The 18,127-nt window shown below is 41.8% G+C and overlaps 1 protein-coding gene across 2 annotated transcripts in view; it reads left to right on the top strand.

Annotated features, from left to right (window-relative positions):
- The window catches only part of LOC133760772 (cytochrome P450 2J1), a 45,774-nt gene extending 35,020 nt beyond the window's left edge, over positions 1-10,754 (top strand). The window contains exons 8-9 of one of the 2 annotated variants that reach the window (XM_062193372.1): positions 1,913-2,051; positions 10,313-10,754. In XM_062193372.1, coding sequence (XP_062049356.1) covers positions 1,913-2,051; positions 10,313-10,491 — 318 coding nt within the window. In that variant the 3' untranslated portion in view covers positions 10,492-10,754. The remainder of the gene's footprint in view (positions 1-1,912; positions 2,052-10,312) is intronic. The other variant, XM_062193371.1, reaches the window with a different exon arrangement.
- Positions 10,755-18,127: the final 7,373 nt, after the last annotated feature.

Here is an 18,127-nt window from a genome sequence, read left to right as displayed (position 1 = left end):
GGCATTGGTACATGCCACCTTGATGGGATTGAATTGGAATCCCCTGGCATGTTTCTAACTCTACCGTTTGGGGCAAGTCCAATTGAGCATGTGCCGAACTGTACATCTCCTCCCTCTCTTATTCCCACTCTTATATGCCTTTCTTTCTTAATAGTATATTTTTTTAAAAAATGAGAGGCAGAGAGACAGAAAGCTCTCATCTACTTTACTCCCCAAATGCCTGCAACAGCCAGGAGCCAGGGGATGAAATTGGGGATTAGGAACTCAGTCCAGATCATCCAGGCAGGTGGAATAATCCAATTACTTGAGTCATCACCTGCTGCCTCCCTGGTGTACATTGGCGAGAAGCTTCAGGAGCTGGAAGTGGGTATTGAACCCAGGCTCATTTGATATAGGTTGCGAGCAACTGTCTTATCTGCTGGGCCAAACAGTTGCACCTGTAAAGTGTATTTAAACCTCTTCCATAAGATCTATGTGGTTATGCATGCAGAGTCTTTAATTTTAGCACATAGTACCGAAAATACTCAAAATAGCAATTCTTATTTATTATTATTTATTATATTCAGTTCTTGTTCACTAAGCAGTTAGAATGCTCAGGTCTGAGAACAAGAATCATGTGAGTGCCTCTTACAAACCATAATTGCCCAAAGGAAAGAATTCACGGAGTTCTATAAAGATGCCGACCAGCTGGATGGGGGAGGAAGAGCAGAAGTGGTCAAGAAGGGCTTCCAAAAGGCAGTGATGCTTGAGCTGATGATGAAAGGATGATTGAAAGTTAGCTGCTCAGTGATACAGTGAGCTTGAGGAACATTCCTTGCAAGGCAAACAGTGCTTAATAAAGGCAGTGAGGTGTAGGTATGTGGTACAGCAGTTAAGCTACCTCTTGATATCTCCAATCCCATATTACAGTGCCTGGTTAGAGTTCCTGCCTCCATTTTCCCTTCTAGCTTCTTAGAAGTTTATCTATGAAATACATGAAATCTCTTCTCTTTATTTTAATAAAAATTTAAAAAGAAGGCCAATATTGTGGGAGTATAGGCAGAGGGAAAGTGGCCAGAGAGGGAGAAACAATGGGTGTTTATCCTAAGAGCAATGGGAAGCTACTGACAGTGTAAAGTTTGAAGTGGGAGTAGTGGGAGACATGAATGATTGTCTCATGTTCGAAGTTCATTCTGCTTTCAGGGTGTGGAGCAGATTGAAATCGGGAAAACAGGATGTGGCATAGAGTGAAGAAGTGATTATAGGAGTCTAGACAAGGAAGGTGAATGCCTGGACAAAGGGCAGTGGTGGACATGGAACAGCAATGATGGGATCAACAGAAATTTAAAGTAGCATCACTCAATCTTGCTTATGGGTTGTATGAAGACACAGGGAGAAAGCCTCACTCTAAGTGTCTCCTGAGTTTCTCAGTATGTATCTGGATGGACAAGAATTACTTTTACTTGGCTACCTAGTCCTTTATTTAACCCGTTGTGGAAATGGGTACAGTGTACTAACCGGTGCAAGGAAGAGAATGGAAGAAACATTGATGAAGGAAGGGGACATCCTTTACTTTTGTAGAGTTGTCATAGTCATTGCTTCATAGAGCAGCTAGGTTGATTTTGGTCTAGTGTTGACTGACCCATCTGTCCCCTCCCAAGTCCTACACTGACCTCTCCCTGTAGAGATGATCCATGATGCAGTCAAGATTATCCACACTGTGCTGGAGAAATTCTCAGCCAGCAATTATAGTCAGTCATTGTGAGCTGGCCCATACAAGGAAGAGGGACATGATGGGATGGGCTCAGGGGAGTGGGTTTGGAAATGTTCAGGAGATCGGGGTGTGATCAGGCTCTGGCATGGGAGCCCAGAGCCCTCTGCATGGGTTGTTGCATGAGTCAAGCCTCACCTGAGTCTTTGTTGCCTTATCTAGGGAACTATGATCCTGACCAATTTGACTGCACTGCACAAGGACCCCAAAGAGTGGGCCACCCCTGACACATTCAATCCTGAGCATTTTCTGGAGAATGGACAATTTAAGAAAAAGGAAGCCTTTATGCCTTTCTCAATCGGTGAGTTGTAATAAATAGGAGTTTGAGTCCAGAGTTCCTTTCTCAGCCCTTCCCTCCTCTCCATGTGTTCCTTTGCTGTAGTTGGAATGTTTCCAGACCACACCGCCCGCGTGACTCCATCTTTCTGTTGCAATCTCAGGATTCCCCGGGCTCTGCATTGCTCTAATTTACACCTACTTTTTAAAAAAGATTTATTTATTATTTGCTTTGAAAGGTAGAGTTATAGAGGGAGAGACAGAGAGAGAGAGAGATCTTCCACATACTGGTTCCCTCTCCAAGTGGCTGCAATGGCCAGAGCTGGGCCAATCAGAAGCCAGGAGCCAAGAACCAGGAACCAGGAGTTTTTTCTGGGTCTCCCACGTGGGTGCAGGAGCCCAAGGAGTTGTGCCATTTTCCACTGCTTTCCCAAGCCCATTATCAGGGAGCTGGATAGGAAGTGTCACAACTGGGACAGAAACTGGCATCCACATGGAGTGCCAGTGCTGCAGGTGGTGGTTTAACCTTTTATGCCATAGTGCTGGCCCCTTGCCCTTACTTCTTAAGCCTTCTCTTACCTCTAACAGAAATTTCAGTCATTATTCTGTGCTCCGGAAATCTGGGGACAGGGACCCAGGCCCTGCCATCTTTACAGAGTATTGAAATATCCTGAGTTCTTTTTATGGACTGCCAAGACACATGATAGAGCTGACTTTGAGTAAGGTGATGAGGAGGCATCAAGTGGAAGGGGTTACCTATTTGCCGCATGGGCATCAGGCAGTGACGCTAAACACCACTGTCTTAACTACATTGGGTCTTACCTGTAAGTACTTCCTGTAGAGGTCCTTTTGCCTTTTTAATTTTAGTTACCTTTTTAAAACTTGTTGGTACGTTTATAGGGTGCATTGCTTGAAAGGTAGGAAAGAGAATGCAATGAAAACTTTCTCACATTTTTTGATTACTGGTTACAAAGGGTATTTTTAGCTCAAATACTATAAAATCAATTTTAAAAATTTCTTAGCATGTTCCAGGTATTGAGTTCCATCAAATAATTTCCCAAATCCTTAAGTTCATAAGTATTTATAGAATATCTATTATATATTAAGTGTTTAGCCCTAAAGATATGACAATGAAGGAAATAGAAAAAACAGCACTGACCTCATGGAACATATGTTCTAGTATAACCTCACAATATTTGAGATACTATCACCACTTTAGAGATAAGGAAGCTGGATCCAGGCCTTGTGGTTCAGTGGGTTAAGCTGCCAGTTGGGACACCTGCAACCCATACTGGAGTGCTTGGGATCGAGTCCCAGCTACTCCACTTCCAATCCAGCTTCCTGTTAATGTGTGTGGAAGGTAGCAGTTGATATCTTAGGTACTTTGATTCCTGCCACTCAGTAGAAACCCGGATGGAGTTTCTGGCTCCCGGTTTCAGTCTGAACCAGTCCTGGCTATTGTGGGCATTTTGGGGAGTGAACCAGTGGATGGAAGATATCTCGCTCTGTTTTTTTCTCTCTCACTCACTCCCCCTCTCTCTAACTTTAAAATAAATAATTTTTTAAAAAAGAAAATGAGATAAGAAAAGTAAAGTATGGAAGCTAAAGTCATGAATCACATGGCAGAGCAAAGCCACTCCTCAGTATTTGTCAAAAACCACAGTTTCTATTCTTTCTGTCTCTGGAAAATAACTAAATGCTATACAGAACCCAAACTGTGAAATGCATGGTAGTTTCCCTATCATTAGCTTTAAATGTGGGGTGATTTTCTGAGGTTGTCATTTTGTAGCTGATGTTGCTAAAGCTGTGAAAGGGAGGACCTGGAGTTGGCCTCATGTCTGGGTGACCCCAAAGCTCATGCTTTCACATTGTGTTGCACTGCCCTGGGTAGGTCTCAGCTCATTCTGATTGTGTCCTCTGTGTCTGTCTTCATCTGGTTCTATGCCACATTTGCTCTCATTGCAGAAGTCACTTCTGATAGGAAAGCTGATACAAGATACCATCCAGTATTCCGCTCTGCAATAGTTTCAAGATTTGTATTACAACATAGAATTGCAGCTGTATACTTCAGTTCTTAAAATTATTCTCATGTTTTGGCTTCTGCATCAGATCCACAAAATGCTGAAATGAAAAAAAACGTGACCCTCTATTCATTCCACAAAAATGCTTCACTTGCTTGTTGCAGCTGGGATTAGAGGAATCCTCATAGATGTCCTTAGCTTTCAATGAAGAAAGCTCCTCCAGGCTAAGTGATGCCTGGATATCTTTCCTTCATGTTACAGAAGCCTCTTCCTCATGGTTGTTTTATGAGTCTCCCTGTTAAAGAAAATTCTCTCATCTTCATTAGCTATAGAAAAGAATTACACACAGTGACTCACTGGTGCTTTGCTGTTGAGACATGTAATACACCCTCTTAATTACAGGTTTCATTTACAAACAAATCATCTCATTTAATCCTTATATACAACCCAGTTTTTAATAGTGAGACAGTTTGGTATTTCTTTTCTTAGTATAAAGAAATCAAAAATAATAGAGAATTATTTCTTATCCAAGATCCTGTGCCCAAGGAATTGGCAGAACAGGACCTAAGACTCAAGTTTTTGTGTTTCTAATCTACTGTTCTCTCCAGTACAACTAAAATGGAACTTAAGTACCTATGTAAAGGTCCTTCCGCTTTTTCCCTGAGTTCATACCATATGTATTAGTTAGCATGTTGCTGCAAAACGAAGGGTACAAAACTCCATGACTTAACAATCAGCATGTGTTCTTGCTCACAAGCCTGGTAAGTCAGGTGTGTGGCTCTGCTGATCTTGGCTGGGCTCTCTTACACGTTTGGGAGGTCAGTTGGCCAAAGGCTGATTTCAGATGACCTGAGTTGGACCACAGGGGTCTTTTTCCATGGTATCTTTCATTCTCTAGTTAGTTTGCCTGGCTTGTTCACATAATGGCAATAAGTTCTCACAAAGGCGAATAAGAAGCACACTGCCTTCTTAATGTCCCAGCAGGGAACTGGCATACTATTAGGCAGTGCAAGCCACAAGGCAAGCCCCAGTTCAAGAGGAGGGAAAATGACTTGGGAAGGGCTATGAAATCATATTGTAATGATGTGTATCCAAGGGTAATGGGAGGTTGGAGTTGTTTTGATCACATCATCTCTCTTTCTGAGATGCTTGAAATTCAGAGAGGCAAGCAATTTGGGGATTCCCACAGAAGTTGTGATAGAATGAAAGCTAGTCAGATGGAACAGGAGATGAGTTAAAAATGGCAACACAACTGTTTAATTTTTCACTCCTACCTTTGGCATAAAGTTGCTTCTCCTCACTGTTGGTCTAGAACTTTCTAAATATAGCTTCCCTGGAATAATTATATGTTGATAGCAACTGCCCTTATCTTAGAAAAGAGCCAGTTATGAAATTATTGAAAATGATTTTCAGGTAAGATTACAAAGTTATTAATTAAAAATTCATATTTCATTTTACTCATTTGAGTTCTTCCCATTTGATCCATGAGATTAGCAGGTGACTACATGAAAGACAAGACCTCATTCCTCATTTTCCAATTAAAATCACTGGATCACAGGAGATAGGATTGGGAAGAACACTGCCAAAAACCTAACTCATTTCTCTCATTTTACTAATAAGGTCATTATCCTGGTTAGATAATGATAGCCAGTTAGTAGGAGCAGGAGGAAAATCCAAGAATTTTTTAATTGAGATGATATTTTGAATGGAAATATTACTCATTTTTCATGGTTTTAAAATTCATACCTTCTGTGTCACTGAAATCCTTGTACAGCCATGCAACATGGGAGAGAGATTATTTCACATATTTGACAGGTTTAGCTCCATGAGAAGAAATGGTCTACTCACATTCACACAGCTGATTACTGATAAAACCAATTGGAGAGTTCTTTAAACCTGGTTCCCGATTTCCTGGAAAAATATACCTGTAAGCTCACAATACAGATAAACCATTCTCAACATCTTGTTGACAACATCTTGTCAATATCAGTGTTGTCATGATACATGGATTTTTCAAGAAGAATCTTAGGCTCTTCCAAACAGCTGATTTGGTGTCATTTTAACATGTTGCTAATAATAGTTTTATGATAGGTGAAGAGATTAAGATGAGAGGAATAGAGGTGGATTAAACACATGCAAACACAAAAAAATATAGCAATGACAAAATTGTAAAGTACATTTATGAAACAAATTTTCAAGAATGATTTAATTTTATTTCTTCAACATGTTATACGTAGAAGACAAAATGGAGGCATGCATACATAAACAAATTTCCAACAATATTTAATTACATGAGAAAAAATGAAGTATCAAAAGCTGCATGTAGAATTAACTACAGAGAGTAAGACCTTTTATGGTGTCCAAGGGGATTCCCCACAAGGACAGTGAGAAATATGCCAAGATGTTGACAATGGTTTATCTGTATTGTGAGATTATAGGTATCTTTTATGACTTTTTTTATTTTTCGTGTTTGTTTTCTTTTTGTAATGAATATGTATTCAGAAGAAAGTAAGCTATTAAAAATACACACAAGAGAGAGGGTGATAGTGACTGGTGTGAGGTCTTGTAGCCCCAGTAGAGTCAGGAGGATACTCACTCAAGGAAGGGAGCAATGGAAGCCTAGAGCAGGTGTTGGATTGGAATCAGAGGCTCTCTATGTCAACTCACATTTAATAATTAGATAGAGAAGCAGATGTAGAAATAAATATAGACATAAATTTGGATGTATATGCACACCTTTGAATAATATATTGACATAAATTTATTCTCCAGCTCTATTAGTTAAAATGACCTTGGAGCAACAATTCAAGAGCAATAAACATCCTGGGATCCAGATCTTGATTTTTGTACATAACTATCTGCTATAAGGAGTCACGATTACAGGAAATATGGCTCCTTGCAGGGTTAGTGAAGGGAAAATATAATGTTAATCCAAATCATAAAAGGGGACTTCAAAATGGTCATGGAAAATGGAATTAAAGTTGAGTTTATTTTGATGCAAAGTATTATGAAATTATGCATAGGTTTTTAATGCATTTTCCACAAACTTTTTGAGGACTCCTCATGTTCTGCTGACTAGTTAGTAAATATCCACTTGAATAGGTATCAAATGGCCAAATCTAGAATATTTTGGGCACCAAAACAAGTAATGATAGATTTATAACCCTTTAAAAAAAAACGAATTCATGAATCCATACTGCTATAAACAGATGAGTGCATTGATGAATGAGGAGAGCAGGTGTTCCTTAGAGGAGTGCTAATAAATGATGGAATTGGCCGGCGCCGTGGCTTAATAGGCTAATCCTCCACCTTGCGGCGCCAGCACACCGGGTTCTAGTCCCGGTTGGGGCGCCGGATTCTATCCCGGTTGCCCCTCTTCCAGGCCAGCTCTCTGCTATGGCCCGGGAAGGCAGTGGAGGATGGCCCAAGTCCTTGGGCCCTGCACCTGCATGGGAGACCAGGAGAAGCACCTGGCTCCTGGCTTCGGATCAGCACGATGCGCCGGCCGCAGCGGTCATTGGAGGGTGAACCAACGGCAAAAAGGAAGACCTTTCTCTCTGTCTCTCTCTCACTATCCACTCTGCCTGTCAAAAAAAAAGATGGAATTTTTAAAAATCACAGTTTCCAACCATTAGTCATAAATAATTTGGTTAAGAAATAGCAATGGAGGGGCCTGCACTGTGGCTCACTTGGTTAATCCTCCACCTGTGGTGCCGGCATCCCATATGGGCGCCAGGTTCTAGTCCCGGTTGCTCCTCTTCCAGTCCAGCTCTCTGCTGCGGCCCAGGAAGGCAGTGGAGGATGGCCCCAGTGCTTGGGTCCCTGCACCTGCATGGGAGACCAGGAGGAAGCACCTGGCTCCTGGCTTCAGATCGGGCGTAGCTCCGGCCATGGTGGCCATTTTGGGGGGGGTGAACCAACAGAAGGAAGACCTCTCTCTCTGTCTTTCTCACTGTCTAACTCTGCCTGTCAAATAAAAAAAAAAAAAAAAGAAAGAAAGAAAGAAAGAAAGAAAGAAAGAAAGAGCAATGGTAACTAGTGGATGAAAGTTTAGTGAGGAATGGTTTATTAACATAGCCTCAAAATATTTTTAGTTATTTTTAGTTTTAGAATCAGATAATAATTTTTCAGGAGAGTACTTGGTAAATATCTTCTTAATAATGTGAGCACTGGTAATGTTGTGCACCACCTGATAGGATGAAATGAGAACCCAGCATCAGTTAGGCGACGTTCCTACCAAAAATGCAGACCTTCACCACTTGAATTAAATCCTGAGGGAACATGAAAGACATTTATGAAATAACTGATATGTAATCTTTTCAAATGCCAAAGGCTTGACAGTTGCCTAAAGTAAGGAATTGTTCCAGACTGAGAAAGACTAGAGAGACATGACAGCTAAACCCAATGCTTGAATCTGAAGTGAAAGCTTTTATAATGAAGGATATCATTAGGATAACTGGCAAAACCTGAATAGGATCTGAGGCTCTGATGGTAGGGAATCAGTAGTGTTAATTTCCCAACTCTGGTGGTTATGTTGTGGTTAGGTGAGTGAACACCCTTGTCTATAGGAAACACATGGGCAGTGTAGACAGTTTACTCAACCCAAGAGAAGCAAGTTCTTGATTTTTTTTTTATTTTTTGCAAATCTTCTATACATTTGAAATAATTTGAAATTATTTCAGAATAATGGGCACATTCTGGAAAGTGAGACCATAAATAATTTTAATATATAGACAGCTAGTTTATTTATTCATTTATAAAGAGTTATTTACAGGTTGTTTTTCAGGTTATGTTATTCTGTCTTTTGTTTTGAGAGTTATCCAGATCATTAATCATAAGCAATTATAAAGCAGGAATATTTATCCTTATCCCAGTGACATTATAAAATACTTAGCTTTGCTGCAAATATTTACTAACATATTGACCTTTATGTTAGCATAGCCACATAATATATAAAATAGGGTTCTCCTCTTAAACACATACATCTTCACTAATACACACACTAGCATTTAGACTAAGGCCTGGAGATAGTACTTAATTTGCCCCAATCACATGGCTGGAAAGTGGGAGGAGCTGAGTTGGATCTCCTTCCCTCGGCTTCCACTTCATGCACCCATCCAGGAAATGGGATGTGGCCAGGGCAGTACCATGTGTAAGCTGTGGACCCTATACTCTTGTAGAACCACACGTAAAACTTGAGTTTGCTTCCCTGACATGCAGCAAGCCAATCACTGAAAATGAGGTGGTGAAAGAAAGGAGGTGTTTATTTTGTACTATGCAGCTATTGTTAAATTCCCAGAGTCCTTCTCCCCACCCAACCCGGACCCAAAATAATTAAGGGTAGTAAATCGTACAAATCTGTGGTTGAGCAGTGTATGACCAGGGTGTGTGCAGGTCTCTGGTTGGACCACAATGCTTGTGACTTCCCTTGGTCAGCAATAGGCTGGCATGTTCTAAAGATGCTGTGATAGCAAAGAGGGCTCCTGTCTTTTTGAGTCTTCATTATCCTGTTTGCTCAAAGCCTGGGACTTCTGTAAAGCTTCTCAACATGGAGGCTGGTATCAGGATATTAATGCTGGAGGTGATCCCAAACCTGATCAATTTTATCCTACATACCTGCCTCCATCATTGTGATCTGGGGTCTGCCAGATCAAGTTGAGAGAAAGATCAGGGCATGAAAATTGATAAAGTCTGCATCAGGACATTAGAAGTAGGGACTTTGTTTCAACATTAGATGCAGAGAGCTTTGTGGGGAGAAACACTGTGTGTAAGAAGGACCAGCCTAGGAGGGAGCTGGAGCAGTTCTGTCATTGTCACTGAGCCCTGTCCCGCCCTGATCAGAGAGGAGAATCCCTGCTTTGCTATTGACTTGCTTATATTTTGGACAGTTTCCTTTTATGGACTGAAAATTTTCACACACTATCTTGTTGTCTGCTTTTGCTATTGTGGTTTGTTAAATCATTTTTGAAAGCATTATACTTTTTAGGCCAGCCCAGGCCTCCCATTTCTGCTGTCCTGCACCCCAGCAACTTTACTCCAGAATCCAGGCCCTGAATTGCATTTGACTTTGTGCCCTTGGGCTTCCACATTCGGTGTTGTAATGAAGCCAGGTGGTTCTCAGATGCAAATAAGCCCCTAGACAGATAGGCCCAGGTGTCTCGCAGACCCTATCTCTGCTCAGGTTTTGAAGGATGTGGTTAGGACACCAATCCCTGCTAGACACATTGCCACCTGACAAGATAACTCTTCTGTTCTTGTCTTTCAGGAAAGCGGGCATGCCTTGGAGAACAGTTGGCCAAGTCCGAGCTGTTTATTTTCTTCACTTCCCTCATGCAAAAGTTTACCTTCAAACCTCCAAGCGATGAGAAGCTGACCCTGAACTTCAGAATGGGCATCACCCTTTCCCCCGTGAGACACCGCATCTGTGCCATTCCTCGAGCCTGATGTTGTCGGGATGGAGAAGTGACGTGGGCTCTGAAACCACTGTGGCCTGCCCAGATGTTATGGGACTGAAAGACAGTGCCTGTGGAAATATCGGAGAAATCAGCCTCTGAGAAAACTGAATCCAAAATACAGCTCTGCTATCTTCTTTGAATTAGCCCAGGGCAAAGCATTTATGTGCTAAATGATTTACCTTTTTGTCCAAAAGATAAAAAAAAAAGGATAATTATTCCTTCCTTGAAGAAAGTTATTGTACAATCAAATTAAAAAGTGATTTGTAATTCACAAAGTGCATCATGCAAGTTGTGATTGTAATGTGCCTCTTCCAACATCCTTTCTTGGACATGTTTGCTTCTGGTTTCAGGTCAAGGTGTTGTGAAAGAGGGGATGAATGTTAGAAAGTGGACCCTGGATACAGCCACAGAGGTTAACCAGGAGGCTCTCCCATTTAGTAGCATCTGGTATGCTTTTTCTTATTTTGGCCTCAGAATAACCATCTGGAAAGACAACAGGGCAAGTATTAGGTCCCACGTACTGGCAGGGAAAGCAAGTGCTGTTGAACCAGTGAACCAGTCTCTGTGGATTAAGAGGGAGCACTACTTGGCCTTGAACTCAATTAACCAAACCTGGGAAGTAGGTTTAGAGAGCAAATATGGAAATAGTTTCTACCTCTAAGAATATCTTAAATGCCAGAAACCCTCCATCAAGCATCTATTCGCATGACTTTTCACAGTGGATTTAGCTATGCAGTAAGTATGATCTTTTCTTGCAACCACACTGTAAGTTTTCATGGCCAGGATTGCCCGCCTACCTTACTGGGCCCTGTTAGAATTTTGCAGAGCAGACATTTCTGATGCAATGCCAGAACCCTGCTCCATATTCCTGGTGTGGTTGCTGCAGGGAGTCAGTGACTGGTAGGGAGGACCAAGGAACACTGAGTTCATGATGTTTGGATCCAACCCCCTGTGCAAACAGACAAAACACTCTTGGTAAGCTGCATCCAGCCATTTGAGAAGATCATTCTAAGGTGGTTAGACCTAAGTATTTCAAATAGCTAATAACAAAGCAGGCCACAAGGCCATAGGGCTTTTCTTTCCTGTTGGTTGGGATTCAAAGAAAAGCCAATTCTATTCACAGAGTAAAGGACAGAGAAAGGAGGACGTTTGTCTAGAGCTCGCCTAAGCTAACTGGGATGCTGTCTGGAAGCAATGGGTGAGGTTTGAGTGGATGAGAGGTGGTTCTGGTCCTTTCTTCCTGGTAAAAGAAGGAGCCCCACCCTTGTGCACTGCTTTGTAACCCTCTGGAAAGCTGCATCTCTAGAAAGCAGGCCTGGATGAAACCAACCAAATCAAGCCTAGAACTTCCTGACTATCCAGGATCTTGTCGTCCATGTCTTTGTTATTTTTGCTAAACCAAATCACCTAAGCAAAGACTCTACGGGAAATTGGTCAAAATATATTGTGTGTCTCAGTTTCCGTATCTTTAAAATTAAGGAATTTGTTGAAGTCATGTCTGCATTGCATTCCTCCTCCACGATTTTGGATGGGCAGCTACATGACCTCCCCTTGTGGAATAAACATAAAACTCCTGGGGACTCATCCTGACTTAATACATGAGGTTGAACCACGGCAGGTGGGCTATGGCCGTAATGAACACGAAACTTGTAGTGATAGTTGACAGTAATCAAATTTTCTGGCCTTATAAATGTGTGTTTGTGTGTGTGTGTTTCCTAAAGCTCATTAGAGATGAACTCTGAATATGAACTTTCTTCCTGTCCATGCATTAATCACACAAAGATCTTGTTATAAGCATTTTCTCTCTTTTCCTCCATCCATTTGGAAAGTTCCAGGTCCCCTTGAGCCCATTCCCCTATGCTGGGCACACGTGTGCAAGCAATAGCGCATGACCTGAGCTATCAGGGATGACGAGTTTTACCAAAAGACAACCCAGGCTGTGAATCTGTTATGGACTAAGTTGGGCCTAAATTTTTATTTCAGACTCTTGCCTATTATTGAGAGATGAATTCTAAATAGAGGCACAGACACTATATGAAATGCGACAGTGTTTATTTACAAAGTGAGGAAAATACACACGTACTTGTGGGCTTCATTTAGGGAGAGAGCCAGGAAAGGTCAAGGGGATTTTCATACACTGCTCACTGTGGGTCCATGAGGAGACAGTGACTGTGCTTCTCTTTACCCAGCTGAGAAAACAGAACTGGTTACATGATACCGCCCCAAGGTCCTGGGTGAGGGGAAGTACTTCATCTGATTGGCAGGTAGGTGAATATGGTAACGTGGGGTAAGGGACATGTGGGTTCCAGCTCAGGAACTTATACTATCTAACTTATCCCATATCAAGTGTTTTCTCCACCATGTTCCTGCAAAGAGACAGTGCAGCATAAAGCTACTACTGGGCTGGAAGTTGAGGGGTTTAGAGAGGGGAAGGAGCAAGACACACATGGCACCTGCGGTTCTCACAGAAGTGTGTTCAGGTCTGGCATAGTTGGACTGCATGTACAGGGGGAAGTCCAGGAGAGGAAGTCCCCTGACCACACCATGCTTGATTGCAGACCAGAGGCTGGCGTTGGCCAGGTGACTAAGCTGCTTTGACAAACAGGGATTCCAGAGTCTGTGGCTGGGGTCAGGGTTTTCTGCTCTTAGTCTCACTCAGGCCCAATGAACAGACTTCTTGCTAAGCAACCAAAATTGCAAGGACGTTGAGGGGTTGGCAGGGTTAGGGACATCTGATTTATGACTCTTCAACAGTTTAATCAGACTTTGACCAATCTTCCATTTTATTCTCCTAAAACACAGATTTGAGAGTAGAAGCCTCACTATGTGGTGGTAAATGACAAAATTAAAAAGGATGCAATCTTGCCTGTGTGACACATTGATGGTGGGGGCCTAATAGAGAACCAGAGAAACCTCAAACTGACACCCCCCCCCCCCAAACACACACCCAGTAAACAACTTCCTTTTTGCCTGGAAATGAAATTCGGGCAGGCTCCATCACTTTTCTGGACACTTCCACATGACAACTGTTCCTTTAATATGTGTCCTAAGAAAAGTTATGGTGTTCATTACAATCTGTGGCCCACTAAGCACACAACTTACAGAATTCCATAAATTAGCTGATGTAGCTCCCCCAACTCAACTCAGTTTCAAAACTAGAAGGTTTCCAGTAGGTGGGGCATAGAGTGCAGCCAACGTCTCACTCTGCACCACGTGCTCCCAGCTTCAGGACCACCCTCACATTCCTTGACTCCCAAATACTTTCCTCTCCCTGGATCCCTTCGTGTTCATGTACTTGATAGGAACAGTGGTTTTTCTTTAGCTCAACATCATTCTCTGACTCCTGGAATTCTGCCAGTTTAGTGCCAATTCAAGTCATAGATGCTAGAATTTGGATGTAGCTCCCTGCTAATGCATTTGGGAAAGCAGCAGAAGATGGCCCAAGTGCTTGGGCCCCTGCACCCACACAGGAGACCCAGAAGAGGCTCCTGGCTCCTGGCTCCTGGCTTCAGATCAGCTCAGCTCTAGCCATTGCAGCCATTTGAGGAGTGAACCAGCATATGGAAGATCTCTCTCTGAGTCTCCCTCTCTCTCTTTCTCTCTCTCTCCCTCTCTGTCTCTCTGTAACTGCGTTTCAAATAAATATTTAAATAAAAAATAGATATACTCTATCACACATGTGCACAGGTATTTCTGCCATTAAGTCACTGAAAATAAAGTTCTAGATAAATTTGTTGTGAAATCTGCCCTCCTTTATTGTTCTGATTTGCTTTGGATATATGGCAGCATCCTATATAGTATGGCTCATAAATTGTCATTTTCTTATCTGGAAAAATTGTATTGCTTTCCTCAATACCAATATGTGCTTGTGGTGTCTCTCAAAGTGTAGAAAAAACAAACTGCAGGAGTTGCTTCTTTTATTTGGAAACAGTGGGTGGAATTGTGGAATCAAGCCTCACATTAATAATATTTTCAAGCCAACTCAACAAATACTTACTGAGCATGGTCTATGAGTCAGACTGACAGTGATTAGCAAGCAGGAGGCGCAGGGTAATATCTTCTTGGTGCCACAGTCTAGACCTGATAAGAATTGAGAATGGAGGATTATTATTTTTTATACTTTTATTTAAAGAATATAAATTTCCAAAGTACAGCTTATGGATTACAATGGCTTCCTCCCCCATAACTTCCCTCCCACCTGCAACCCTCGCCTTTCCTGCTCCCTCTCCCCTTCCATTCACAAAAAGATTCATTTTCAATTATCTTTATATACAGAAGATCAATTTAGTATATATTAAGTAAAGATTTCAACAGTTTGCACCCACACAGAAACACAAAGTGAAACATACTGTTTGAGTACTAGTTATAGCATTAAATCACAATGTATAGCACATTAAGGACAGAGATCCCACATGAGGAGCAAGTGCACAGTGACTCCTGTTGTTGACCCAACAAATTGACACTCTAGTTTATGGTGCCAGTAACCACCCTAGGCTCCCGTCATGAGTTGCCAAGGCTATGGAAGACTTCCGAGTTCGCCGACTCTGATCATATTTAGACAAGGTCATAGTCAAAGTGGAAGTTCTCGCCTCCCTTCAGAGAAAGGCACCTCCCTCTTTTATTTTTAAGGGAAAGGGTTTATTGGGGAACACCCAACAGACCAAAAAGATGATTCCAGCCAAGACTGGGAGAAAAGTCACTCATCTTTTGTAGGTAGAGGGGTTTGTCTGTAGAGAAATTTTGAACAATTATACAGCATTAAGTGGGGAAGAGGACCATCAGTACACACAGGTTGGGAGTAGAGCCATTGGTGGTAGAGGTTATGATTACAAAGAAATGAGGCCCAAGTGTGCTAGACAGCGTCTAGAACAAAGGACAGAGTCATTATTAGAGGAGCTAAGAAAGGTGCTGTCTAAGCTACAATTAAGTTTTCTGATTGAGAGGCAAATAGAACCTGACAGAAGGGGCTTGATAATAATCTGGTGGGCTTTAGGCCTTGTAAGTTAAGAGGCCCAGACCTATCTATCTCTTCACATGGGGTACATCCTAAGGGAGGTGTGAACCTCCTAGGGGAAGGCACTCTGTTGGCTTTCATTACTTAGCTGGCCTGGGAGGAGAGCTGGCCAGGTAAAGGCAGGTGGCATCTCTAATAAGAAATTTATAGTTCTGCCTGCAATGTTGCTGACCCTACTTGGCCGTCCCCTCAACTGCAGTGGTCACTTTGGAAGCTGGGCTGAGTGAAGGGCTTTTCAGTTTATAGCCAATAAGATCCGTGGCTCTGACCTGGGCATCCTTCGACTCCAGGGCAGGTCCATTTCCAGTGATCCAACTCTTGGCAGAGCTGCCAGGGCTCTTCACAAGCAGACTTCTGCTGAAGCCCAGGCTTACCACTTTGAAAGCCGAGTGGGGACTTCGTGCTTGGAAGTGTTTCCTCCTCCTCCTACACCTTCTCCTCCTCATCCTTCCACTCCTTCCATTCTCCTTCTTCCTCTGCCTTTGTTGCAGTATGTCTTCATTTTGCTTTCAGTTTTGAAAGAAAATTTCAACAAGCAGAGAATTTTGAACACATTGAAGATGTCTTTCCATTATTTCCTGGCTTACATCATTTCTGATGAAAGATCCAGTCATTCATCACTTTGATCCTTTATTCATTTTGAATCTTTTTGTCCTTTAGTTGTTTTTCAGACTTTATTCTTTAATATCATTACTCCTTGGCAATTTGGCTATAATGTATCTTGGTACACTGTTCTTGGTGTTTACCTTGATGACCTAATGTCACTGCGGTTCTGTTAAATTTTTTCAGTCATTTTTCTCTCTATGCTTCAGTTTGGGTAGTATCTATAACACTTTTTTTTGTAGTGTCTAATTTGCCATTTGGCTAATTTATTTTTTAATATATTTTGTGTTCTGCTTAAGAAGTATCAATTGGTACTTTTTAAATACAGCTTACGTTTCTCATTTTCATACTTTCCTTGAAATGCTTGAATATATTTATTCCACCAATTTAAAAGTGCCTGTCTGATAGTTCTGTGATTTTTCATTTCCATGTCTACTTCTATGAACCATTTTTCCTCCAGTTAAAAGTCACATATTTCCATTTCTTCATTTGTTTCTTGATAATGGATTGATTATGTAAAATTTTTATTGTTGAGTGTTGGAATTATGCTTACTTTAAAGAGTGTTGAGTTTTGTTTTGATAGGCAATTTACCCATAGAACACCTTAATCCTTTAAAGACCTTTTTCAAAGCTTTGAAAAGGTGGGTCTAGAGTAGCCTACAATCCAGGGCTCCTAAAGAATGACCCTCCTGGGGTCTCCACTGATCACCTGAGCTGTTGAATGCAGTCTGTCCAAAATTCAGATTTCAGCCCTGTAACAGGTATGGCTCCTTAAAGTTCAGTTAGTTTTATCTCTGGTAAATGTATTTTGCTAGGCCTCACAGAGTCTCACTCTACACAGTGGAGTTTAGTATTTAATTTGTATCCCTGAAAATTTATGAACTCTTTCTCAGGGTAGCTCCATCCTGTTTCTAGCTTACAGATTCCAGCCATGTCAATCACCCCGAACTCCAGCCTGTATTTTCTCAAGGCTGCTGCGTTTTGATTGTCCACTCAACTCTTGCAATGGTTAACAGAAAATGCCTGCAAGAGAAAAGCCCGAGGTTGGAAATTATAGTCCTGCACTTCGCATTTCCTAATATCTGAAAACTATGTTCATTTACTTTGTCCATTTTTCCGGTTGTTTATGATGGAAAGGCTAGTCCAGTACCAGTTACTGTCATAGCATGAAACAGATGTCTCATCACCCAGTTGTACTTTTTTTATGAAACTGAAGATTGGCTCAGAACACATTTGTAAAGTGGCCACAATGGTTCCCTTCCTTCTGTCTACACTCTTCTCAATGTAACGTTACAGCTCCTACTCATCCGTGAAGAGACAGAATCTATGTACAACTCCCTTTACCTTGGGGTGGTGCAGGATCTGTGTTTTAAAAAAAAAACAATGTGATGAAATGATCTCTCTCATTTAAAAAAAAAAAGATATATATATATATATATATATTCATTTGAAAGGCAGAATTACAGATAGGGAGAGAGAGATCGAGAGAGAAAGAGAGAGATCTTCCATCTGCTGGCTCACTCCCCAAATGGCCACAATGGTATGGGCTGTGCCAGGCCAAAGGCAGGAACCTGCAACTCCATCTGGGTCACCCGGCAGAGTCCCAACCACTTGGCCCATCTTCTGCTGCTTTCCCAAGCGCACTAGCAGTGAGCTGTATCAGAAGTGGAACGGCCAGGGCACGAATTGGTGCTCATATGGGATGCAGGCATGACAGGCAGTGGCTTAACCCACTGTGCCACAATGCTGGCCCCATGAAATGACTTTTCTGAGTTAAGAGCCCAGGGGACTTTGTGCATTTCTGCTTGCTCTTATGGAACTCAGCTACCACCATTTAAACAAACCCTTTGTCTTAATACATTTTCTGTTGCTGTTAACAGAATATCTGACACTTGGTGATGTATAAAGCAAAAAGATTTATTTAGCTGTTTAGTTCTGGAGGAAGGTAAGTTCAGTATCAGACAACCATAGCTGGTGCAGGTCCCACGCTGTGTTAGAACATGGTGGA

Source organism: Lepus europaeus, chromosome 5, assembly GCF_033115175.1.
Source record: "Lepus europaeus isolate LE1 chromosome 5, mLepTim1.pri, whole genome shotgun sequence".
In the NCBI taxonomy this organism is placed as follows: domain Eukaryota; kingdom Metazoa; phylum Chordata; class Mammalia; order Lagomorpha; family Leporidae; genus Lepus; species Lepus europaeus.
Note: the sequence above shows the minus strand (reverse complement) of the source record. Positions and strands in the feature narration are given on the sequence as shown.